The following is a 26,871-nucleotide window of genomic DNA, read 5'->3' as shown; positions in this document are numbered from 1 at the left end:
AAAGCCAAAAAAAAAAAAATAAATAAATAAAATAAAATAAAATGAACATTGAATCCAAAAAAAAAAAAAAAAAAAAACATACAGAACATTTCATCCAACAACCGCAGAATACACATTCTATTCAACAGCACATGGAACCTTCTCCAAGATAAACCACATGATAGTCAATAAAATGAACCTCAATAAATTGAAGAAAATTGAAATATCAAACACTGTCTCAGAACACAGTAGAACAAAACCAAAATCAACTCCAAAAGGAACCTTCAAAACCTTGCAAATACATGGAAATTTAATAACCTGCTCCTGAATAAGCATTGGGTCAAAAACAAAGTCAAGATGGAAATTAAAAAAATTCTTCGAACTGAACGACAATGACACAACCTACAAAAACCTCTGGGATACAGCAAAGGTGGTGCTAAGAGGAAAGTTCATAGCCCTAAACACCTACATCAAAAAGACTGAAAGAGCAGAAACTGACATTCTAAGTTCACCTCAAGGAATTACAGAAACAAGAACAAACCAAACCCAAACCCAGCAGAAGAAAGGAAATAACCAAGATCGGAGCAGAACTAAATGAAATTGAAACAAACAAAAATACAAAAGATAAATGCAACAAAAAGCTGGTGCTTTGAAAAGATCAATAAAAGTGATAGACCATTAGCAAGATTAACCAAGAAAAGAAGACAGAAAATCCAAATAACCTCACTAATAAACGAAAAAGGAGACATTACAACTGACACCACTGAAATACAAAAGATCATTCAAGGCTACTGTGAACACCTTTACACACATAAACTAGAAAATCTAGAAGAGAGGGAAAAATTCCTGGAAAAATACAACCCTTCTAGGTTAAGTCAGGAAGAATTAGATACCCTGAACAGACCAGTAACAAGCAGTGAGATTGAAATGGTAATTTAAAAATTACCAACAAAAAAATGTCCAGGATCAGACGGATTCACAGCAGAATTCTAACGGACATTCAAAGAAGAATTGGTACCAATCCTTTTGATACTACTCCACAAGATAGAGAAAGGAACAACCTTCCCTACTTCATTCTGTGAAGCCAGCATCACCCTGATACCAAAACCAGGAGAGGACATAACCAAAAAAGAAAACTACAGACCAATATCCTTGATGAACATTGATGCTAAACTCCTTAACAAAATACTAGCTAACTGAATCCAACAACATATCAAAAAGGTAATCCACCATGATCAAGTGGGTTTCATACCAGGAATGCAGGGATGGTTTAACATACGCAAGCCAATAAACGTGATACACCACAGAAACAGAATTAAAAGTAAAAATCACATGATCATCTCAATAGATACAGAAAAAGCATTTGACAAAATCCAGCACCCCTTTATGATTAAAACTCTCAGCAAAATTGGCACACAAGGGACATACCTCAATGCAATAAATGCCATCTATGACAGTCCCACAGCCAACATAATACTGAATGGGGAAAAGTTGAAAGTATTCCCTCTGAAAACTGGAACAAGACAAGGATGCCCACTCTCACCACTCCTCTTCAACACAGTACTGGAAGTCCTAGCCAGAGCAGTCAGGCAAGAGAAAGAAATAAAGAGCAACCAAATTGGTAAAGAGGAAGTCAAACTGTCACTGTTTGCTGACAACATGATCGTTTACCTTGAAAACCCTAAGTACTCCTCCAGAAAGCTCCTAGAACTGATAAAAGAATTCAGCAAAGTTTTTGTATACAAGATTAATGTACACAAATCAGTAGTTCTATACAACAGCATCCAAGCAGAGAATCAAATCAAGAACTCAACCCCTTTTATAATAGCTGCAAAAAAAAAATGCTTAGGAATATACCTAACCAAGGAGTAGAAAGGTCTCTACAAGGAAAATTATAAAACACTGCTGAAAGAAATCATAGATGACACAAACAAATGGAAACACATCCCATGCTCATGGATGGGTAGAATCAATGTTGTGAAAATTACCACACTGCCAAAAGCAATCTACAAATTCAATCCAATCCCCATCAAAATACCACCATCATTCTTCATGGAATTAGAAAAACAATTCTAAAATTCATATGGAAACAAAAAAGAGCCCACATAGCCAAAGCAAGATTAAGCAAAAAGAACAAATCTGGAGGCATCACACTACCTGATTTCAAACTATAATATAAGGCCATAGTCACCAAAAGAGCATGGTACTGGTATAAAAATAGGCACACAGGCCAATGGAACAGAATAAAGAATCCAGAAATAAACCCAAATACTTACAGCCAACTGATCTTCGACAAAGCATACAAAAACATACAGTGGGAAAAGGACACCCTATTCAACAAATGATGCTAGGATAATTGGCTAGCCACATGTAGAAGAATGAAACTGGATCCTCATCTCTCACCTTATACAAAAATCAACTCAAGATGGATTAAGGACTTAAACCTAAAACTTGAAACTATAAAAATTCTAGAAGATAACATTGGAAAAACCCCTCTGGACATTGGCTTAGGCAAGGATTTCATGACCAAGAACCCGAAGTCAAATGCAATAAAAACAAAGATAAGACCGGGCATGGTGGCTCACACTTGTAATCCCAGCACTTTGGGAGGCCGAGGCGAGCAGATCATGAGGTCAGGAGATCGAGACCATCCTGGCTAACATGGTGAAATCCCATCTCTACTAAAAATACAAAAAAATTAGCCAGGTGTGGTGGCGGGAGCCTGTAGTCCCAGCTACTCAGGAGGCTGAGGCAGGAGAATGGTGTGAACCTGGGAGGTGGAGCTTGCAGTGAGCCAAGATCCAGCCTGGGCTACAGAGTGAGACTCCGTCTCAAAAAAAAAAAAAAAAAAAAAAGATAAATAGAAGATAAATAGCTGGGACTTAATTAAACTAAAGAACTTTTGCAAAGAACAAAAGGAACAGTCAGCAGAGTAAACAGACAACCCAGTGGGAGAAAATCTTCACAATCTGTACATCTGACAAAGGATTAATATCTAGAATCTACAGTGACCTCAAACAAATCAATAAGAAAAAAAAGAACAATCCCATAAAAAAAAGTGGGCTGAGGACAGGAATGGACAATTCTCAAAAGAAGATACAGAAATGGCCAACATATGAAAAAATGCTCAACATCACTAATGATCAGGGAAATGCAAATCAAAACCAAGTGCAATACCACTTTACTCCTTCAAGAATGGCCATAATCAAAACATAAAAAACCAGTAGATGTTGGCATGGATGCAGTGATCAGAGAACACTTCTATGCTGCTGTTGGGAATGTAAACTAGTACAGCCACTATGGAAAACAGTGTGGAGATTCCTTAAAGAACTAAAAGTAGAACTACCATTTGATCCGGCAATCCCACTACTGGGTATCTACCCCGAGGAAAAGAAGTCATTATATTAAGAAGATACTTGCATAGCACAATTCACAATTGCAAAATCGTGGAACAAACCCAAATGCCCATCAATCAACGAGTGGATAAAGAAACTGTGAGATATATATATACACACACATATACATATACACACACACACATATACACACACACACATATATATATACACACACACACACACACGCACACACATATATATGATGGAATACTACACAGCCATAAAAAGGAATGAATTAACAGTATTTGCAGTGACCTGGATGAGATTGGAGACTATTATTCTAAGTGAAGCAACTCAGGAATGGAAAACCAAAAATCTTATGTTCTCACTGATATGTGGAAGCTAAGTTATAAAGATGCAAAGGCCTAAGAATGATACAAAGGACTGTGAGGACTTGGGGGAAGGAGTGGAAGGGGGCAAGGGATAAAAGACTACAAATATGGTGCAGTGTATACTGCTTGGGTGATGGGTGCACCAAAATCTCCCAAATCATCACTAAAGAACTTACTTATATAATCAAATACTACCTTTACCCTAATAAGTTATGGGAAAATAATAAAAAGGGGAGTAAGACCATGGACTTATGTACGCCCTTTCCCTAGCTGCCAATCCTAGATTACTCTTAAAAGCCAGTCAAGGCCAGAAGATCACTTGCTGTCTTCTCGACTAACTGTCCACGTAATGATAGAAGGCTAACACTCATTTAAGGGTGGAAAATGTCTTGCACAGCATAATTAAAGATACCATAAAAGTTTAAAGATTAAAAAAATACTCTAGTATAATCCCAGTGCTTTGTAACGCCAAGGCGGGAGGATTACTTGAGCCCAAGGGTTTGAGACCCACCTGGGCAACTTAGCAAGACCTCGTTTCTACAAAAAAAATAAAAAATTAGCCAGGCACAGTGGCACGTACCTATAATCCTAGCTACTCAGGAGGCTGAGGTGGGAGGTTCACTTGAGCACAGGTGTTTGAGGCTACAGTGAGCTAGTGTCATGCCACTGCATTCCAGGCTGGGTCACAAAGCAAGACTGTCTATAACTAAACAAAGCAAAATACTTGAATGTGCGTAAGTTTCCATAAAGAGTAACCTCACCAATAATAATAGTAGTAAGCAAGACAATAGGATACTGTGTGACTTTTCATGCATTGTCTTATTTAATATTTTCAATACCCCAAAGTTAGGTATTATAATCTGCATTCTAAAGATAAGGAAAGTGAGGGTCAGAGAGATGGTATAAATTGCACCTGGTCCCACTAATAAGTGATAGAGTTGCAGTTTGAATCCAGGTCTGTCTGACTCTAAAAACCAAGATCTCTGCAAGACATGCTACATGTTGTCAAGCACAGGTAACTAATAAGTTTACATGACTATATCAGCTTTTCCTTTATACAATCAGAGAGAGGAAATTGGGAACCACAGGGCACTGGGAACCTTAAGTGAGGCTGAGGGAGCCCCACAGAAGAAAGAAGAGTGAGAAAAAGGTGAAGGGACTGAAGAGAGGGCAAATGACAGTAGAGCCTGTTAACTTTGGGGTGGAAAAGAAAGAAGCTTGTGCTTTTTGTCCAGTAGCTAATAATATAGGTAACTTTGCTCTGAATGATTGAAAAAGTTTGGAAGGGGAAGTTCTTAATAAGCTGACTTCTCATAAAGATGCTTCATTCTTTTATTGATTGATTTGTACTAAAAATAAAGATAATGCTTTGTAAATGTAAATGAAAAAAAATCCTAAAATGAACCAAATAAAAACTAAATTATCTCCTCAAAACAAAAATTATACAAATACAAAACATTATTGCTAGTTTTGCATCTGTTTATATAGAAGATAAAAAGGAAAACTAAGTTTCTCCTATGCTGTTGCATGAAATCTTTTTTTCTTTTTTTTTTTTTTTCCTTTTGAAACAGTCTCGCTCTGTCGCCCAGGCTGGAGTGCAGTGGTGCAATCTCGATTCACTGCAACCTACGCCTCCCAGGTTCAAGTGATTCTCCTGCCTCAGCCTCCCGAGTAGCTGTGATTACGGGTACCCACCACCACACCCAACTAATTTTTGTATTTTTAATAGAGACAGGGTTTTGCCATGTTGGCCCAGCTGGTCTCGAACGCCTGACCTCAAGTGATCCACCTGCTTCAACCTCCCAAAGTGCTGGGATTATAGGCGCGAGCCACCACACTTGGCTGGAATTTTTTGAAAGTAGTAGTATGTCAAGAACAGACAGGGTCAAGTTGATATGACCCTTATAATGATATGACATTAGCATTAACACTCAAAATGCTTTTTTTTTTTTTTGAGACGGAGTCTCACCCTGTCACCCAGGCTGGAGTGCAATGGCACGATCTCAGCTCATTGCAACCTCCACCTCCCGGGTTCAAACGATTCTCATGCCTCAGCCTCCCGAGTAGCTGGGATTACAGGCCCCCGCCACCATGTCCAGCTAATTTTTGTATTTTTAGTAGAGACGGGTTTTCACCATGTTTGCCAGGCTGGTCTCGAACTCCTGACCTCGTGATTTGCCCACCTTGGCCTCCCAAAGTGCTGGGATTACAGATGTGGGCCACAGCGCCTGGCCCAAAATACTTTTATGTTTAAAGTATTTTAAATACTTGGGTTCAGAATATAATTCCAAGTTGGACCTGACCCTGTATAGTAGCCACAGACAACACTGTACAGTTAAAAAGGCAAATAACAGGGCCTGACCCCTTGTTTTGACAATAGAGAATGCTGGGATCTTGAGCAAGATCATCTCTTAGAACTGCAGTTTTCTTATCTCTAAAATAAGGATTTATTCACTTGTGTTACAAGATTGCTGCACAAATTAAAAATAATGTAACTAAATGCAGGGGACAGGAGCACTGAGTAAATAGCGGCTATTATTGTTGTTTGTAACGAGAAAGCCCTGGATTATTTGGCAAGAATAGCAGAATGAAACAACAAAAAGAATGAAAAACACGGACACTAAATAAAATCCATATTTGGTTATTTAGAACTTATGGCTGATATTTATATAGTGCAAACTGTTTTAAACATAGTAAGGATGTAGCTTGGAAGTTAATATTAAACTCATTTAATTGATTTATGAAATTTAACTCTGTAGTTGGCATATGGTAGTAGCTCAATAAAACACTATTGTTGGAATACACTTCAAATAAAATATACATTTCATATTTAATTTCATAATTTTAAATTTATTTTTATTCATACTTAACAATGTGAGTTTTAAAGATAACCAATATTATTAGAATGAAACATTTCTGTTTCTATGTCTATGAAATAATGAAAATAATGTCTATGAAAATAATAAATTTGTTAATGCTATGATAAATAAATTTGTAACTGCTATGATAAAGGTATCATGTACTATAATAAACAAGAAACAAGAATAAACATATAGAGATAATAAATCTGCACAGGGAAATGTTTATAAATAATTTGATTCACACAGCACAGACCCTTAGTGCAAAAGTTTAAGTTGATCAAGAAGAGTGAAACATCAAATTATATTATATTATGTTAATATTAATATATAATTATATATAATATATATTAAATTATATTAATATTTTTAATTGAAAGAAAAAGTAGATTGGAATTTCAATTAGAATTTTGAAGTAAGACATTTTGTATTTAAAAAGTAGGGAGAAATGGACAATCATCAATAAAAATGGGCTCAGATAAAATATGGCAATCAGTAGAAGAAAATTCATTCAGTTCTTCAAGGAAAATGCTAATGTGATAGACCAAGATGATAAAGTGCAAATACCTGCATTTTAATAGCTTTAAAGTTAGTAGAGTATCCTCTATTGACTAAAGAACTATATAAAGACAAAAATATGTTATTATATTTTCTAGCTATAAGACTTTCTGTTAGCAGATCCTTGCAAATAAGAAGGTGAAAACACCAAATAGAATTATGTAGTTATTGAAAATACCTAGAAAAAAACAGACTTTTAAAAATCCAAACTTGTCCATACTAAGACATCTCTCATCCTGTATTCATGCAGCTGGTTTTTCTCCCAAAATCAGCTTAGGTTGAATTACTAGTCATGAGATGACCAAGTCCAAGGTATGATGCTAAGAAAAAAGAATGAAATATATGGTGTGTAATGAAGGGAGAAATGCTAAATGACAATGCTCTGAAGAAAAGCACAAAAGAGACAGAAGAATCCAAAAAGATAGGATAGTGGTTGGTGACATTAGTGTAATCTATCAAGATTAATTTGAAGTCTACTCCCATCTTCCATGAGGCGTGTTTATTGTTATCAACAAACTTCATGATCAAGAACTCCTTCACTTACTGGGTTCTTGGTCTTTATCCTGTCTTCAGGTACTTCCTAGACTTGGTGAATTCTGAACTCTAATAACTAAAGAGTCTTAAAATACATGTTGGGGATTTCAGGAACTGGTCATTAGAATTCAAAAGGGAATGCCTGTGATAACAAACAGGGTAAAAAGTTCTAACAAACGCATGGTGAAAAGGCAAACAATGAGAAGGGGAAAAACAGTATAGATAATTAAAGGAAGAAGAAAAAACTTTTATGAGGTGAAAAGTCTGATGAAAGTCTAAAAATCTAAAGGAAAATATCTCTGTTTTAATTCTAAGGCAATAGGGTAGGACAAAGAAGAAAAGCACAGAAACACAGGCAGTGTGTTAGCTAAACCACAGGCTATGCAGTATTAAAAATGGCCAGGGAGGGAAGACTGTTACACAAGAAACAGATGGCCAACGTCCAGTGTTTTGTTTTTCTTGTTTTTTTTTTGCTTTTAAAGAAAACTGTGTGGTAAAGAAAGAAACGGTGAGCACTGAAAAATTCAACCTAAGAAAGAGTAGAAAAGATAAAGAGTCCCTAAAAGTCCTGGGATTTCCCAATTTCAAAGATGAACAAGGTAGTAGTTTATCCTTTAGTGTATCTTTTGTTTTTGTTTTTGTTTTTTGAAATGGAGTCTCACTGTGTCACCCAGGCTGGGGTGCAGTGGCGTGATCTTGGCTCACTGCAACCTCCACCTCCCAGGTTCAAGCAATTCTCTGCCTCAGCCTCCCGAGTAGCTGGGATTACAGGCACCCACCACTATGCCCGGCTAATTTTTGTATTTTTAGTAAAGGCAGGGTTTCATCTTCTTGGCCAGGCTGGTCTTGAACTCCTGACCTCGTGATCCACCCGCCTTGGCCTCCCAAAGTGCTGGGATTACAGGTGTGAGCCACTGTGCCCGGCCCCTTAAGTGTATCTTAAAGTGAGTGTTTTAGCCAACTATAAATCAGTCACACATTGTCTTATTTAAGGTTGAAACCTGCTGAAAAATGCATCACTGAAATGATTCATTTTCATTTTTAAAAAGCTACATTTGAAAAATGTACATAGAATTGATCCAAATGCCATCAAAGGTGGAAGAAAAATAATCAGTCAACATGATTGATGCCAATCTCTGGAAGATATTTAAAATCAGGAAAACACAAAAAGCAGAAAAACGATAGTCAGAGATAGGCTTAAGATCCTCATGTTTCATGTTTCAGGTATGGAATATATCTATTATAATCCTTTTAAGGTCACCTGATACATAAATCAAGAAAAAAAATTACTTAAAGAGTCGCCTTTTCTGGAACTGAAAACTTTCACCAGTAAGTGCCAGTAAGTAACCAAGATGTTTCATTTTCCTGTAGGTAAACATTTAATGTTTCAATTATTTTTTGCTATTACATATTTTTTGCTATTACAATCATTTAAAATATATGCAGCAACCAAAAGTTCTTAGCTTATCAGCAGAATTTTTTCTGAAATCTCTATTTCCCTCCTTACTTTGTGGAAATTTTTAGAAACAGGAGATAAAAGGTATACTTTATTTTTACTTTTTTAAAAGGTACACTTTGTTTTTACTTTTTTACCATGATGCATTCAAAACACATAAAATCAGAATAACATGATAAATGTGAAAACCAGTTTCATGAAATACCATCTTTTGCTTCATTTCTTTTAATGAAATAAATATTGGCCAGGTGTGGTAGCTCACGCCTGTAATCCCAACACTTTGGGAGGCCAAGGTGGGCGGATCACCTGAGGTCAGGAGTTCGAGACCAGCCTGACCAACATAGAGATACCTCGTCTTTACTTAAAAAAAAAAAAAAACAGAAAAATCAGCCAGCTATGGTGGCACATGCCTGTAATCCCAGCTATTCGGGAGGCTGAGGCAGCAAAATCGCTTGAACCCAGGAGGCGGAGGTTGTGGTGAGCCAACATGGCACCACTGCACTCCAGCCTGGGCAACAAAAGCAAAACTCCATCTCGAAAAAAAAAAAAAAGAAAGAAAGAAATATCATAGATAAAGTTAAGGCCTGCCAAATCCTATTCCCTTGCCTCTCTCCCCAGATGCAACACTATTATGAATTTGGTATTTAATCCTATGGATACTACTACTTCATAATCAATCAAGAACAATGTGTTATACCATTATCCTGAATGTTTTAAACTTTTATGTAAATGTTATTGTATTTTGTCATACTGTAATTTCTTTTTGCTCAACTTATTCTTTTCAGATTTCACATGATCACATAGCTCTAGTTCAGTCATTTAAACTGCTGTAGAGCATTCCACCCTCTGAATTCACCACAAGATGTTTTCATTTTCCTGTTGGTAGGCATTTAAGTTGTTTCTAATGTATTTTCACTATTACAATGATGCTATGAACACTACTGTACATGCCTCTTTGTGCACATGGGCCAGTTTTTCTTAGTGTAGGATACTCACCTTCAATTATATTACCTATTGCTAAACTGCTCTCCATTAAAGTTTACTGATTTACTCTACAATAATAGTGAATGAGAGTTCCCTATTGCTCTACATCTTTACTTATTCAAATTATCAATTAAAAACAAAATAGTAGCAATTGTTTTCAAATGGATACCTCTCTTATTTGTAATAGTTTTCAATGAAATCTGTCATTTGTATACAGGATAAATATATAAATGTCTTACAAGAATAAAAAGAAAAGTTTAGAAAAACATACATATTTACTAGTAAGTATAAGCATTTTCTTATGCATACTTTTGGGCATGTGAAAGTTACAAATTATGTTTATATTAATAAAAATCCTTCAATCCACAGAACTACTTGTTATAACAGTCAACACAATATATTAAAAACTTTATTTCATTAAAAAAACAGGCAAATAGATCAATGGAACAGAATAGAAAGCCCAGAAATAGACCCACACAAATATAATCAACTGATATTTGACAAAGTAGCAAAGGCAATTCAATGGAGAAAGGATAGTCTTCTCAAGAAATAGTGGTGGAACAGCTGGACATCCACATGCAAAAATGTGAATCTAAACACACGCCTTAAGCTTTCACAAAAAGTTGGTTCCAACTAAAGGTATTCATCATGACCATAAACACGGCATCCCTAATTCTGGAGAGTTGTCACGAGGAGTACCACAGATTTTTAATGTCTCTAAGTCCCCACATAAAACAGACAGTTAAACTAAAGGGCAAAACCCAAAACCTACGGACAACTAGATGAAGATTAAAAGAAAGAGAACATTATATGTAGTGGTAGTAATAGCATGATTATCTTGAAACCATTAAGTGTGTACTGTGGGTTAAAGTAAATGAGAAATTATGGGATATTCCTATTCATCCCGTGTCCCTACAAACTAGGATTTTTGATACAGAAAGAAGGCGATATAAATGTAATACAGAAGAGGTTAAATTAAAAACTCTGTAGTCCTGAATTTGAGTTGTAATTGTTGGCACGGGCTCATTACGAATATGTATATGTATAAAACCTCCAACTCTTTCTACAGAAGAAACCTAGAAACAACGATCAACCCAAAAACAACAGCCTAATATCCCTAACACCCTGACTCAGGTGTAAAATACCATTTTCCATTAAAAAGGAAACCACAGTGTCTTGGAGAAATGACTAATCCCAGGTGTGGGGCAGAAAATATACAAGATAAACAAGGAATATACTATCACACCAGATAGCAGAGAAGCTCCCCAAGACTGCTGAGGCCATACAAAAAGAATAGCCAACCTGAAGAGCCTCCCACTGGCCTAAGATGGGACAATCTGAGCTTCCGAAGGATAACAATTATAATTTAGGACCCCATCAAATCAAGTGTATTAAAATTCATGAATTAATAATGCTATGTTAAAAACAAAAGCTAACAGGGCACCTTCAGAAAGTACTAGAGAATCAATTCATTATCTCAAAAACTGGTAAATAGAAAATAACCAGACATTTGTCCTGTTTACCCTATATAAATACAACCACTGGGAAACATATAGGAGTTGAGTGGAAGTGTCTCTTTATAAATGTATCCCAAGTAATCAATGAAAAATAAATAATATAATTATAATATTACCATTTTGCAACCCTAATGAATTAATGGATCTAGGCATTGAACATTGAATAGCTGCTAACATCAAAAAAGAGAAAGAACTGAGAGAAAATATGAAATTATGTGCCTCCCGACGAAAGACACACTATCTCATATAGTCTTGCCAAAACTGACTACTAACTTGAGGAATTTTCAAATAACAGAGAAACATATTGAACCAAACATGAATATGCAAGCAATAAAATCCAGACTGTGGGACACTACAGTTTCAACAGACAAATTTTACAGAAAAAGAAAGGATGGATGGGGGGCTTGTACATTAAAAGAGATTTAAGATATACATTAATATTAAACTATGGTTTCTGGGGATGCACACTCGGTGATAAAAGCTATATGGGTATACAAGAAAGTGATAAAAAGTCATGATAGTAGTTACTTTGAGGGACAGGGAAGACCTTAAGATCATGACAGAGCACATGGAGGTACTTCTGGGTGCCTGCACAGTTCTATTTCCTCACTTGGGTGGTGGTTTCAGGAGTGTTTCCTTTGTAATAGCTCATTAAACTATGCATTTATTTTGTGTGGTTTTATGTGTGCTTTATTTTATAATAAAGAGGTTTCTTTAAAAATTGCCATCCCTAAAGCAGAACATCTTTGTCACTGGTTGAAAGCTAACACAGTATATGCATTTTTGGGGAAGATAGGTTTTCTTAAGTATTTTGCCTTTACAGTTGGATGCATTTATAATGCCTTCTGAATGCCTATTGTGTCAAATTACATTAATAGTTGGTTACATTATTACTTTCCCATAAGTTACTGCTCCTGAAAAATCCCTGGAAAACTAGTTTTTTCTTCTTATGGGAAAATTGTTTTCATAATGTTATGTTTCCCTGACAACATATTTTAAGGTTTAATAGCTCTGCTTATATATTTTTGGTTAATTTGGTAAACAAATTCAAGGACCTGTTCTGAGTAAGAGATCATGAAATTACCACCATACTCAGAAAGCATTATCAAGTCTACACATCTGAAAAGTTAAAGTACCTGCTTAGATACTAAAGGGCAGAATAAGTTGTCATCACGTGATTGATACTGGTTCACATTACTGATAAAAGTTGGTTCAAGCTAAAGGTGTTTGTTGACGAATTATGTGACAAAGCAAATGAATAAAATACTAGTTCTAGGATGATGGTAATAACTTTCCAAAAAGAAATATTAAAAGTACGTGGAGATTAATGAGGGATAAGATGGCCAACTAGACACAGCCAGGACGTACCTCTACCACCGAGAGAGACCAAAATATTGAGTAAGCCAAGGTACTCGGAACAGATCTTCGGAGAAAAAGCACTGACATTCAACAGAGAGGGATACAGACACGAAGCTGAAGATGGAAGAAACCAGGAACCCTGCATAGGATTGCTGAGCACCAGGACTAGATCCTGGCCCTAAACAGCTCCTAAGGAACGGGTGAGTGAAGTGATGGCAGGGGAACGCTCTCTCGCAGCTTACCTCTGGGCTCCTAGCTACAAGAGATCCCACAACCCCCATACACGTTTGAATTGGCAGGGGTATCTCCCCAGAGAGTAAGCAGGGACAAAGCTTCAGACAGCATGGTGCCCAGGGAGGCGCGCGGTGTGTGTGTGGCGGCGGGAGGGGGGAGGAGGTGTGCGTCAGCCCTTGTAAGTGGGGCAGCTGCAGCAAAATGTAGTCATAGGTTCTCCATTTTTCTCCAGGTAGTTCTATCCCCCAACTGATCACTGAGCCAGGAGAGAAGAGGACTGTCTTTCTCATAGGACTGAGGCATGACTGTTCTTCACACCCTCGTTGTCCACCAGCCCCTTCCAAGGCCCCGCTTGGCCACTCCTGCAAGTATGTACACAGCACAGCCTCCACTGCCCAACCTGAGTGCTTTGCTGGTGGCCTTGGAGCACTTTGACTGCCCCAATATGGCCGGTACCCAAACCAGGGGCCAGAGAGCAAAGCTGCAGGCCAAGTCCCAATCCCCCAGGGTTACAGCACACAGTTCAGGGGAGCCAAGCTGAGATCTGTGGCCAGCATGTAAGCGGGGGAAGAGCTCCCACTTTCAGAACACTCAGAAGAGTGAAACATGGGTATTCGTGGGCTGGTGTGGGCCTGGGGCATGCCTCCCTCCACAGGGTTATCTGGGAAGGGTATAGCCTGTCTGCCAGCCACAGCCCCTATCTAAGAAAGCCTGAGGCCTAGAATACCTAACAAAGGTATTGGGCGCGGTGCGAGTGATCGGAGGAGGATCCCCAAGGCCCAGGAATGGATCTGGCGAGGGGCTTATCCTTCCCCCTACACCACAGAGAGATGCTGCGTATGTGCTGAAATACAAGAGCCACGTGGCTAAGAACTTATCTGCCAGTCATTACTCTTATGCGCCATCTACTGGATTGCAGCCTAAATTACAACACCAAAAATACTCTTCCAGTATACATAGCTTGTGAAACCGAGAGCAAGAATCTAGCCACAAATGAAGATCCTTCTGAAAGCATCCAGAAACAAAGCCTATTGACTAGACTCAACTTGCACCACAGTTAAAAACTCAAGGGAAATAAATTATATAAAAACAAAAAGCCCCATTCAACGACAGCAAATCCAAAAAGACAATACCAGCCCACTCAGATGAGAAAGGATCTGCACAAGAACTTTGGTGATTCAAAAGTCAGAGTGTCTCCCTACCTCCAAACAAGTGCACTAGCTCCCTAGCAACCGTTCTTTATCAGATTGAAGCAACAGAAATGGCAGACATAGAATTCAGAATCTGGGTGGCAATGAAGCTCATCAAGATTCAGCAGAAAGTTGAAACCCAATAGAACCCAGTGAATCCAGTAAAATGATTCAAGAGTACAAAGATGAAATAGCCATTTTAAGAAACAACCAAACTCAACTTCTGAAACTGAAAAATTCACTACAAGAATTTCAAAATACAGTTGGAAGCATTAACAACATAATAGACTAAACTAGGAAAAGAATCTCAGAGCTCAAAGACCAGTTCTTCAAATCAACTCAGTAAGACAAAAAATTTTTTAAAGAATTTTTTAAAATGAGTAAAACCTCTGCAAAATATGGGATTATGTAAAGAAATCAAACCTATGAGTCACTGGCATTTCTGAGAGGGAAGAAGAGAGAGTAAGCAACTTGGAAAACATATTTGAGAATACAGTCCAAGAAAACATTCCCAATCTCCCTAGAGAGACTGATATGCAAATTCAAGAAATACAGAGAACCCATGCAAGATACTATAAAAGACAACCATCCCCAAGGCCCATACTCTTCAGATTGCCCAAAGTCAACATCAAAGAAAAAATCTTAAAGGGAGCTAGACAGAAGGCTCAGGTCACTTACAAAGGGAACTACGTCAGGCTAGCAGCAGACCTCTCAGCAGAAACTTAAAAGGCAAAAGAGGAGGCCGGGCATGGTGGCTCACGCCTGTAATCCCAGCATTCTTGGGAGGCTGAGGCGGGTGGATCATGAGGTCAGGAGTTCGAGACCAGTCTGGCCAATATGGTGAAACCCCATTTCTACTAAAAAATACAAAAATTAGCTGGGCATCGTGGCGCACACCTGTAGTCCCAGCTACTCAGTAATCTGAGGCAGGGGAATCGCTTGAACCCAGTTCAAGCAGAGGTTGCAGTGAGCCGAGATCACATCACTGCACTCCAGCCTAGGTGACAGAGTGAGACTCTGTCTCAAAAAAACAAAACAAATGGCAGAAGAGGTTAGGGGCCTATTTTCAGCATCTTTAAAGAAAAGAAATTCCAACCAAGAATTTCATATCTCACCAAACTAAGCTTCATAAGTGAAGAAGAAATAAAATCCTTTTCAAACAAGTAATGCTAAGGGAATTCATTACCAGTACACCAGACTTACAAGAGGTCCTTAAGGGAGTGCTAAACATGGAAACAAAAGAACAATACCTGCTAACACAAAAACACAAGTAAGCACATAGCCCACAAATACTATAAAGCAACTACACATCAAAAGCAACTAAACATCATCTACAAAACAACCAGCTAGTAACACAATGACAGCATCAAAATCTCACATATCAGTATTAACTTTGAATGTAAATGGTCCCGACATCCCACTTAAAAGGCATGGAGTTGCAAGTTGAATAAAAAGACAAGGTCCAAGTGTCTATTGTCTTTAAGAGAGCCAATTCACATTTAACAACACCCACAAGCTCAAACTAAGGAGAAAGATCTATGAAAGGAGAAAGAAACTATGGAGAAAGATCTATCATGCAAACAGAAATCAAAAAAGAGCAGGGGCCACTATTCTTATATCAGATAAAACAGACTTTAACAATAGTCGAGAAGGACAAAGAAGGGTATTACATAATAATAAAAAAAGGTTCAATTCAACAAGAAGATCTAACTATCCTAAATATATATGCACCCAACACTGGAGCACCCACATTCATAAAACAAATTTTTCTTGACCTATGTGAAAGACTTAGCCACACAATAATAGAGAGAGACTTCAACAACCCACTGATAGCATGTGACAGATCATCAAGGCAGAAAACTAAAAATGAAGTTCTGGACTAAATTGCAACACTTGACCAATTGGACCTGATAGACATATAAGAGAATACTCCACCCAACAACCACAGAACATACATTCTTCTCATCTGCACAAGGGACACACTGAAAAACTGACAACCTCCTTAGCCATAAAGCAAGTATCAATAAATTTTTTTAAAAATCAAAATCATACCAACTATACTCTTGGACTACATTGCAATAAAAATAGAAATCAATACCAAAAGTTCTCCCAAAACCACAAAATTACATGGAAATTAAACAACTTACTACTGAATGACTTTTGAGTAAACAATGAAATTAAGGCAGAAATTTTAAAATTTTTGAAATTAATGAAAACAGAGACACAACATACAAAATCTCTGGGTGAAAGGAGTGTTAAGAGGAAAATTTCCCGCAGTAAATGCCTACATCAAGAAGTTAGAAAGCTCTCAAATTAACAATCTAACATTGCACCTAGAGGAACTAGGAAAAAAATAACAAATGAACCCCAAAGGTAGCAGTAGAAAAGAAACAGCCAAAATCAGAGAACTGAAGAAAATTGAAACACAAAAATCCATACAAAAGATCAATGAGACCAAAAGTTGTTTTCTGAGAGAATAAACGAGATTAATAGAGTGCTAGCTAGATTAATAAAGACAAAAAGAAAGAAGATCCAAATAAGCAGAATCAGAAATGACAAAAATGACATTACAACTGATCCCACAGGAATGCAAAAGATCCTTTGAGACTATTATGAACATCACCATGCATAAAACTTAGAAAATCTGTAGGAAATAGATACATTCCTGGAAACACACAACCCCTCAAGATTGAACCAGAAAGAAAGTGAAAACCTGAACAGACCAATAATGAGTTCCGGAACTGAATCAGTAATAAAAATCCTACCAACCAAAAAAAGCCTTGGACCAGATGGATTCACAGCCAAATTCTACCAGACGTAAAAAGAAGAACTGGTACCAATCCTATTGAAACTATTCCAAAAAAAAAAAAAATCGAGGAGGAGGGACTCCTCCCTAACTCATTCTACGAAGCCAGCATCATCCTGATACCAAAATCTGGCAGAGACACAACAAAAAAAGAAAACTTCAGGCCAATATCCCTGATGAACATAGATGCAAAAATCCTCAACAAAACACTAGAAAACCAAATCCAGCAGCACATCAAAAAGTTAATTCACCACAATCAAGTAGGTTTTATCCCTGGGATGCAAGGTTGGTTCAACATACACAAATTGATAAATGTGATTTATCACATAAACAGAGCTAAAGACAAAACCCACATGATTACCTCAATAGATGCAGAAAAGGCTTTCAATAAAATCCAACATCCTTTCACAACCCCCAACAAACTAGGTATCGAAGGAACGTACCTCAACATAATAAAAGCCATCTATTTCAAACCCACAGCCAACATCATACTGAATGAGCAAAAGTTGGGAGCATTCTCCTTGAAAACTGGAACAAGACAAGGATGCCCACTCTCACCACTCCTGTTCAATATAGTACTGGAAGTCCTTGCCAGGGTAATCACGCAAGATTTTTCTACACCAATAATGTCCAAATCAAGATTGCAATCCCATTCACAATAGCCACAAAAAGAATAAAATGCCTAAGAAGACAGCTAACCAGGGAGGTAAAAGATCTCTGCAATAAGAACTATGAAATACTGTTGAAAGAAATCAGAGACAACACAAATAAATGGAAAAACATTCCATGCTCAGAGATTGGAAGAATCATTCTTGTTAAAATGGCCACAATGCCCAAAGCAACCTAGAGATGGAACAGAATAGAGAACCCAGAAAAAAAGTCACACACCTACAACCATCTTGATCTTCAACAAACTTGACAAAAATAAGCAATGGGGAAAAAACTCCCTATTCAATAAATAGGATAGCTAGCTATTCACGTGCAGAAGAATGAAACTGGAACCCCTCCTATCAGCATAAACAAAAATTAATTCACGATTAAACAAAAATTAATTCACTTAAAAAACTTAAATGTAAGACCTCAAACTATAAATATCCTACAAGGAAACCTAGGAAATACCCTTCTCAATATCAGTCTTAGCAAAGCATTTATGGTAAAGTCCTCAAAAGCAAATACAAGAAAAACACAAATTAAGTGGGTCCTAATTAAACTAAAGAGCTTCTACACAGCAAGAAACACTATAAAGAGAGTAAACAGACAACCTACAGAATGAGAGAAAATATTTGTAAACTGTGCATCCAACAAAGGTCTAATACATAGGATCTATAAGGAACATAAACAAATCAAGGAGCAAAAAACAAATAACCTCCATAAAAAGCGGGCAAAGGACATGAATTTCTCAAAAGAAGACATACAAATCGCCAACAAACATGAAAGAATGCTCATAAACACTAATCATCAGAGAAATGCAAATCAAAACCAAAATGAGATACCATCTCACACCAGTCAGAATGGCTTTTGTTAAAAGTCAAAAAATAACAGAAATTGGTGACGCTGCAGAAAAAAAGGGATACTTACACACCGTTGGTGGGTATGTAAATTAGTCCAGCCACTGTGGAGTGCAGTCTGGAAATTTCTCAAAGAACTAAGAGTTGAACTACCATTTGACCTAGCCATCCTATTACTGGGTATACACTGAAAAGAAAATAAATCATTCTACCAAAAGGACGTGTGCACCTGTAAATTCACTGCAGTGCTATTCACAATAGCGAAAACATAGAATCCACCCAGGTGCCCATTGAATGGTGGACTGGATAAAGAAAATGTGATACACACACACACACACACACACACACACACACACACCATGAAATACTATGCAGCCATAAAAAAGAACAAAAGTATGTCCTTTCTAGCAACAGGGATACAGCTGGAGGCCATTATCCTAAGTGAATTAATGCAGGAACAGAAAGGTAAATACAACAGTTCTCACTTATAAGTGGGAGCTAAACACTGGGTATACACAGACATAAAGAGAGAAACAATATACAGTGGGGACTAATAGTAGAGCAGGGAGAGAGGGAGGAGGACAAGAACTAAAAAACTACCTACTGGGTACTATGCTCACTACCTGGGTGATGGTTTCAATCATACCCCAAACCACAGCAACCTGCAATATACCTTTGTTAACAAGCCTGCACAAGTACCTCCCAATTCTAAAATAAGTTGAAAAATAAAAGAAAAAGAGTATGTGGAAATTCAAATGAAAACAACTACCATGTTATATGTGATAATCTACATATAGACCATTAAAATATATTAATATTTTTAAATGAATTTATTGATAAAAAATTTTTTCTGTACTATTTACTGTATATTTTTCAAAAGAATTTTTTCTTAGACTACATAATTCTCTCTGTTCTGTTCTTCTAATTAAGATACGGACTGTTGGGCTGGGCGCAGTGGCTCACGCCTGTAATCCCAGCACTTTGGGAGGCCGAAGCAGGCAGATCACGAGGTCAAGAGATCGAGACCATCCTGGCCAACATGTTGAAACCCTATCTCTACTAAAAATACAAAAATTAGCTGGGCGTGGTGGTACGTGCCTGTAGTCTCAGCTACTTGGGAGGCTGGGGCAGGATAATCACTTGAACCTGGGAGGCGGAGATTGCAGTGAGCTGAGATTGCGCCACTGCACTCCAGCACTCCAGCCTGGTGAGAGAGCGAGACTACGTCTAAAATATATATATACATATACGTGTATATATATATATATACACGTATATGTATATATGTATATATATGTATATATATGTATATATGTATATATGTATATATATGTATATATATGTATATATGTATATATGTATATATATGTATATATATGTATATATGTATATATGTATATATATGTATATATATATATATATATGGACTGTTGTTTACAGTTCTGTGGTGTGAAATTAGACCAGCAGTTTTCTAATATCCATAAAATAATTTAAAAATGTTTCTCCTCTGAAAGTCACATAATTCAGTCACAGAGAGCTTATTTCTATGTTTCCTTTGTTTTGTTTTGTTTTGAGCTGCTTGGTAAGCCAATTTTCTACTTAGAATCTACTGTTAAAACTCTCATTTGGTTCAGTATGTGGGCTTTATCCTTCTCATGGTCTGTTATGTAAAAAAGATGGCTTAAAAAACATTTTTTTTAAGTTTGCTGTATAGTAGTGGTTCTCAACTTGGATGCCCATGAGAATCGCCTAGGGAACCTGTAAAAGATACTGATACTCCCTCCCCTCCAGAGATTCTGATGTAACTGGTCTGGGTGGGCCTCTTTTAAAAGCTCTGTAGGTGATCTTAATGTGTTGTCAAAGCTAGGAACTACTGCTCTAGGGTCCTGCCATTGTCCAAATAAAAGCTTATCTTTTCTGATAGAACCTAGATGATTAAATGCTTTTTAAAAATTCTATAGCTCAGTAGATCTAATGATTAAATTTCTTCTCTACAAGGCTGCTTTTTTTTTTTTAGTTTGAATTTTAGGATTTAAGAGCATATTGTATCTTTATTCTGATGATTAGTCCAAGAAGTCCCTTGGCTGCTACTGAAAAAAAAAAAATTAAAGGAATATGGCTGAATACTGCTTTAATAGACTGGTACTTCTGGTTCACGATATTCTAAAAAAATTCTATACTTTGTATTTAAAGATTGTGTCTTCACACACACACACAAGAAAAACAATTAATGCCCTAGAAATTTCTTCTACAAGATTACACTTTTTGCATAATGACTTTCACATGAAGCTCTAAAAAAGAAATCTTTACAAATTTTTCCAGTTGCTAGAATAACTAAAAGGGCCAATTCCTAAAACAAAAGCTCTTGACAAAAAAATGAATTACATATCTTAATAAGATCAAAAGGGAGGAAATTATACAATCAGTGGTGAATAAAGAATCACATACAAATTTGCATACAACTTTATGAAAAAATATTCAAATGCATAAAATGAATAATTTTCTAGAAACACCAATTAAGGAAAAAAACAACCCTTTAAAAATGGAATCAGTAATGAAAAAAATCTACCCTTCTTAAAAGACATCACACCCAGGAAGTTTTACAGGTAAGTTTTACCAAACTTTCAAGTATCAATTCCTTCTGGTACTGTTACAGAGAGGAGAAAAGGAAAAAGCTAGCCAAATCGTTCCACAGAGCTAATAATATCAACTCTAGAAAGGTTAGATAAGAAAGGATAATTTTAAAAAGTAAAATTGTGTGCCAAGCTCATATTTAAGCACATTGGGAAGCCTCTTCAATCTTCCCTACTTACCATCTCTCTAAGTAGAATCGATCACCACTTTCTATTGGGTCCCACTATAGCTTACACATACTCTACCCACAGCACCATTAACACTTTAATGCACTTACACATTTTCATATTTGTCTCTTATTGGCAGACACTAAGATCCTTGAAGGCAGGGACAGTTTCTTATTCATATCCCCTGGTATGAAATACAGTGTTTTTCATACCAGGGGATATGCAGTTGCTAAATGACATGGGTATTTCAAGTAGAAATACCATTAATGTGCACATGCAGAGGTAGGAAATAATGAGTCAGCAAGTAAATTCATTTGACTAAGACATGGTTTATGTAAGGAAACAACACTGGAAAGGTAGGCCAAGGGCAATCAGGGTGGGTTTTTTTAGTGCTGAGGCTGAGTTTGGTTTTAGCATCTACAGAAGACTTTTAAGCAGGCAATGTCTAAATCAGATCTGTGCTTCAGGATCCATAGAAGCACTTTTTCGAGCTGTTAAAGAGACCTCGAGGTGACCTATCTGAATTAAATCAATCGTTTTAAAAATAAGAAAACTAAAGTCAGATAGGGTAGGTGATCTACTCAAAGCCACAGAACACAGAATTAGCTAGAAGCAGGCAGAAGCTTAGAGTATTCATCTTATCTTGCATACTAAGTCTGGGAAATACTCCTTAAAGTCTAAAAGATAACTGATTTAGAGGCAAATATAGGAACATACTATTTTACCTACATAAGAAAGTGGGGGAGAGGGAGCTTTTTTTTTTACAGTTATAATACAACAAAAACAGAGAATTTTGTAACCAAAGTACTAGTACAAACTGAAAATACACATAGGTTCACATATATGAATGAATGATCAAACCATTATCATGAATTGATAGAGGATACTGTCCTCACCTCATAATCTATAGCTCTCCTTAAATATCCTTGCCCCAAATGCGGTCTGGCACAACAGGGCCTTACACAATATAGGCATTTAACTAATGTTTGTTAATTGAAGTTTGAAGAGAGTAATTGGTAACAAAAGCTTTCACAGGCATGATATCACGAGTAAACAGTAATAATAGAACTAATAATGATAATAACAAGTCATAATAGTGAACAGTGATTCAGGGCTTACTATACATTGATATTGCTCTAAATGCATGTATTAACTCATTTATCATCATGAACTGTATTTTTCAAATAATGAAACTATAGCACATACAAGTTAGTAACTTGGTCAAGGACAGGAAGCTACATAGTGGCAGAGCTAGCATTTGAACCTGGAAGCCTGGACTCTTAATTACTACACTATTCTAGCCAGCCCTGGAATTGTCTGGGTATCTTCTAGATATGACACTTTTTGAATATTTGTAAAACATAAATTATAGGTAAAAAAAATTCACATTTATTCCAGAATAGAAAATCTAATAATTCTATTTTATTTACACTTTATTAAAATGTACATATTTGTTTTAGATTTACCTCTAGTCTTCCTTGAGCATAACCCAGGAGGAGTAGATTGGCTCTGTCCTTCTCAGAAGAAATGGGGGCCCAAGGCCAAGCATCATCGTTGACCAGTGGCCACCAGCAAACAACTCTATCATGAACACAGTTGATAGCTAGATGTCGCTCTGTTGTCTTGTTTATTGGGCCGGGTATTTCATAATAGAAAATCTAACAATTTAAAAAAAGCATACATGAAACATTTCTTTTAAAAGATGCAAAATCCTCAAGTATTACAAAAATTAAAGCATCTGGAAATGTAGTTACATGCAAGTAAATATGCATGTTAAACATGTGCGTAAGAAGGTGTCAGAATTTACCAAATTCTTCTGACACATATATAAAAAAGACATATGTTCAAAATTCTCCCCATTTTTAGCGAAGGAAGGAAAAGAAGAAATGTGAGTTAGGAAGGAATTGAATGTAGCAATTCCAATCAATACCAAAATGTACAGTCAAGGTTGCTTGACAGCATCGACCTACACATAGGATTTAGGACCAGCTGTATAAAATGACAAGTTCAGTACTGCTGACCAAGAGAGTCTCACTACTGTTTAAGACATAACATGTTAACAATGACTGACAACAAAAAAAGGAAAAACAACTTGAGGCAAATATCTCTTTAAAGAATATATGCGACGTATACACATATATTCTGCATAAAAGGGATAAGCCACAGCATCATGCATAAAAGTTTATGCAGCTTCTGAGAATTATGCTTCTCTTTCTTAGGCAGGATTTGTAGAATTTATTATTCAAACTATGTTATTTTGGAACATGGTTATTTGAAAACATAAGCACGGCACCATCTGTGTGACACATGCCAAGGAAATATAGATTGCACCGTATTTCTGCTTAAGGAATTAATGGAAGGTTGATAGCTTGGAAGAAAAAAAAAACTATCTTGCCATTGCTGGTCAGCAATAATCGAACCACTTTCTGGGGATTAAGCGCATGGCTAAGCCTACTGGACCAGACACTAGCAAAGGGCAGGGGGTCTTCTTATCAGAGAAATGCTTCTGGAGCCAGTCTCACTACATGACAGATTGCTTTCATATTCCTGTCTGCAAGGCAACAAAGGATGGCAGTAATGCGATAATGCCAGAGTGCAATGGGTGTTAAGAACCCGTTGCATTTATGTATTGTATTTAGTAAATAATCAGGCTCATCCAAATTGTGATCTCACCACTCAACCAAGGCCATTAAAACCAAGGTTAATGCTTTAATAATCCTCTGCTATTTTTTTTCAATATGGTCAAAAGGAACCCTTTTCTATTTGCATGGCCATAATATTATTGACCTCTTCATCCTCTGAATGCACATCAAAAGGAACTGAAATCAAAGTAATTACCAGTGTTGTTCTCTCATGGTAAACATTTAACTCCTCACAGTGTCCCTTCACTGTTAAATAAATTGAATTGGATTTTTTTCAGATGTAGACAGGAAAACTTGTTAAGGTCAATAGTTTAAGGATGTTTACTCTGCAATTTTCTTTGCCAAAATTATGTCAATCTGAAAGAATTAAACTATGGTACAACTGTAAAGAAAAGCAAAAGTACAATACTCTATACCACTTCCTTGTTTTAAAATCCAAATGGGCAATGACAGACAACACAGATGTACTTTATGCTATTAAGTGTAATTTCTTATATTTAAGCTCTCAATATCATTGTTTTAAGTCTTCTTATTTGAGAGAAATACCACGATGAAATTGCTAAGTACTTAAAAATACACATACATAATTTCGATGTCTGATTTGCTGCATAAGTATGTTACCTAGGAATTTCTAGATGAGGAAATTGAGTCACAATGAGTGACTGACATTTTCAGTTGTCACATAATGCAAATCACTTATGTTATGAAATGTTAGGAAATTTCATGTTTCCTTTGAGTTTAATATTATCAGTATTCTGTCATGATGACCAAGAGGGAACGTAAAATAAACAAATTTCTTAAAATATCCTTCCAATGGACAAATAGCAGATTTGACTAAGTATTAAAAATATATATTTTAAATATTAAACCAGGAAATGAAATTAATGAGCTTTCTGAAGGGAAACAGATTACTTCTCTAATGTATAGAAATGACATGGAGTGCCAATGTTCCTATTTTCCTAAATCCAAAGGCATATTCAAATAAGCAAGTAAGTAATTCCCTTACTTAAGGTTTAAGGACCCAAACGCTACATCTCTTTCCCTCATCTTTTCATAAGAAAAGATGACATCTTGACAGTTTCTCTCTGTTCTCAGGTAGCTACTACTCTTCAGTTGAGAAGATTTTATCAAGCTATCACACCTAAGATAAAGAAACTAGTCATCCAGAATTTTACATATACTTACTTTAAATGGTTTGAGTTAATGCACACTGGTGCATTTTAAAGACCGATCAATTTTAGTAAATAAACAGTATTTCAAGTAAATCTTAAGTTAGCCATTCTAGAACTAACATCCCTTTAAGAATGCTAATACCATTTTTGTTTTGGCTAACCAAACATAATAAGTAGCACTAATTTCCAGTTTTAAAAAATCTATATTAAGGTTTTATAGAAGTTTCACAAAGCTGGCAAACGAAACTAGATGGTAGTTTATCACCACAATGAAAAACTCATTTATTTTATTCCACATTAAAAATCTTTTTTTAAGAATAAATGTTTCTGCTAAATAAAACTTAATCCTCCCACGCCACCACCACCTCATTCATAAGTAATAATCCCAAAGGGCAAAAGGTTAGGTTAAATACTACTTTGCCAAAAACACACACACATTTCAAGCTACAGAGCTAGCTTCTCAAACTCTTTGCTCTTGCTACAGATGCTCTAGGTACGGCATAAGTGTGCATCTTTTTTAAGGAAGCTGTATATCAGCTCTGTTCCCAGTGAACAGTGAACTGTCTCAAATCCACATCATAGAGGTTGGATCAATCTTGCAAACACAAGTCACTGCTGAAAAGAGGCCTTGAACTGAAACAGCCTGGAAAATGTATTAGATACTCATCCTAGCAGAGAATATGCCTTCCCAGCAGTTAAAATGTAATGTGGCAAACTCAAATTAAACACATCACTTAAAATAAAAATTCTGCCTTAATAGATGTAAAGCCCCTGATACAGGAAGGAAACAAATTACCTGGAATTAGTGAAGGGTAAGATACTAACACATGAAGGAGATTTCTTTTTGCATTTTGTCCAGTTATAGCTGGAGGGGGAGGGTTCTTCCCCCTCCTTGTTTATTACACTTTTCTATTAACCTTTGAAAGTGCCTTCATCTTTCTTTCTTTTCTTGTGAAGTGGAAATTATCCTACCCTAGAAAGCTATCCTACCCTAGAAAGATATTATGGGGTCTTAGGGGAAAATGAGAATGGTATATATACTACCACTAGCATGAAAACCATTTTCAAAAGTGTAACTTGCCTCTATTATCTGTCTTTGACGTCTATAAATACTATATAAATTGCTCCAAACGTGCCATTGTTAGACAACTCCCCATAGTGAGAGTATAAAAGAAAACTTAGGATGGCCACTGTTTACAGTTAATTAAGCTTAATCCTGTAATATTTCCAGTTTTTCTGAAATCCAGAAATGTTGAAGAATAATGAGCAGAATACCAACTAATGTGATACTCTCATATACCTTAATAATTAATAATATGACTATTTAAATCAAAATCTCTACCTTATAATCCAAGGCTGAGAGTTTTTCCAGTCTTTTGTTTACATCAGAAGAATCCATCTTCTTGGTAAACTGAATAAAACATAGTTTGTTTTGTGCCAAAAATGATAAGATGATAAAACTGTCTGTGAGAAGAGCTAAAAAACATAATTAGGTAATACCAAGTTAGAATAAAATAATGAATAGATTTTTCCACTGATATGT

The 26,871-nt window shown here is 36.4% G+C and overlaps 1 protein-coding gene across 21 annotated transcripts in view; it reads right to left on the bottom strand.

The window, feature by feature from the left end:
• Positions 1-26,871, bottom strand: part of WDPCP (WD repeat containing planar cell polarity effector) — a 720,444-nt gene that overhangs the window by 290,839 nt on the left and 402,734 nt on the right. For all 21 annotated transcript variants that reach the window (XR_008522114.1, XR_008522111.2, XR_010136176.1 and 18 more), the window contains 2 exons: positions 26,671-26,804; positions 22,981-23,172 (listed from right to left, as the gene is read on the bottom strand). Coding sequence is in view for 16 of the 21 variants with exons in the window: in XM_054547452.2 (XP_054403427.1) it covers positions 22,981-23,172; positions 26,671-26,804 (326 nt within the window). In the remaining 5 variants the exon portion in view is untranslated. The remainder of the gene's footprint in view (positions 1-22,980; positions 23,173-26,670; positions 26,805-26,871) is intronic.

This window comes from Pongo abelii, chromosome 12 (assembly GCF_028885655.2).
Source record: "Pongo abelii isolate AG06213 chromosome 12, NHGRI_mPonAbe1-v2.0_pri, whole genome shotgun sequence".
Lineage (NCBI taxonomy): Eukaryota > Metazoa > Chordata > Mammalia > Primates > Hominidae > Pongo > Pongo abelii.
Note: the sequence above shows the minus strand (reverse complement) of the source record. Positions and strands in the feature narration are given on the sequence as shown.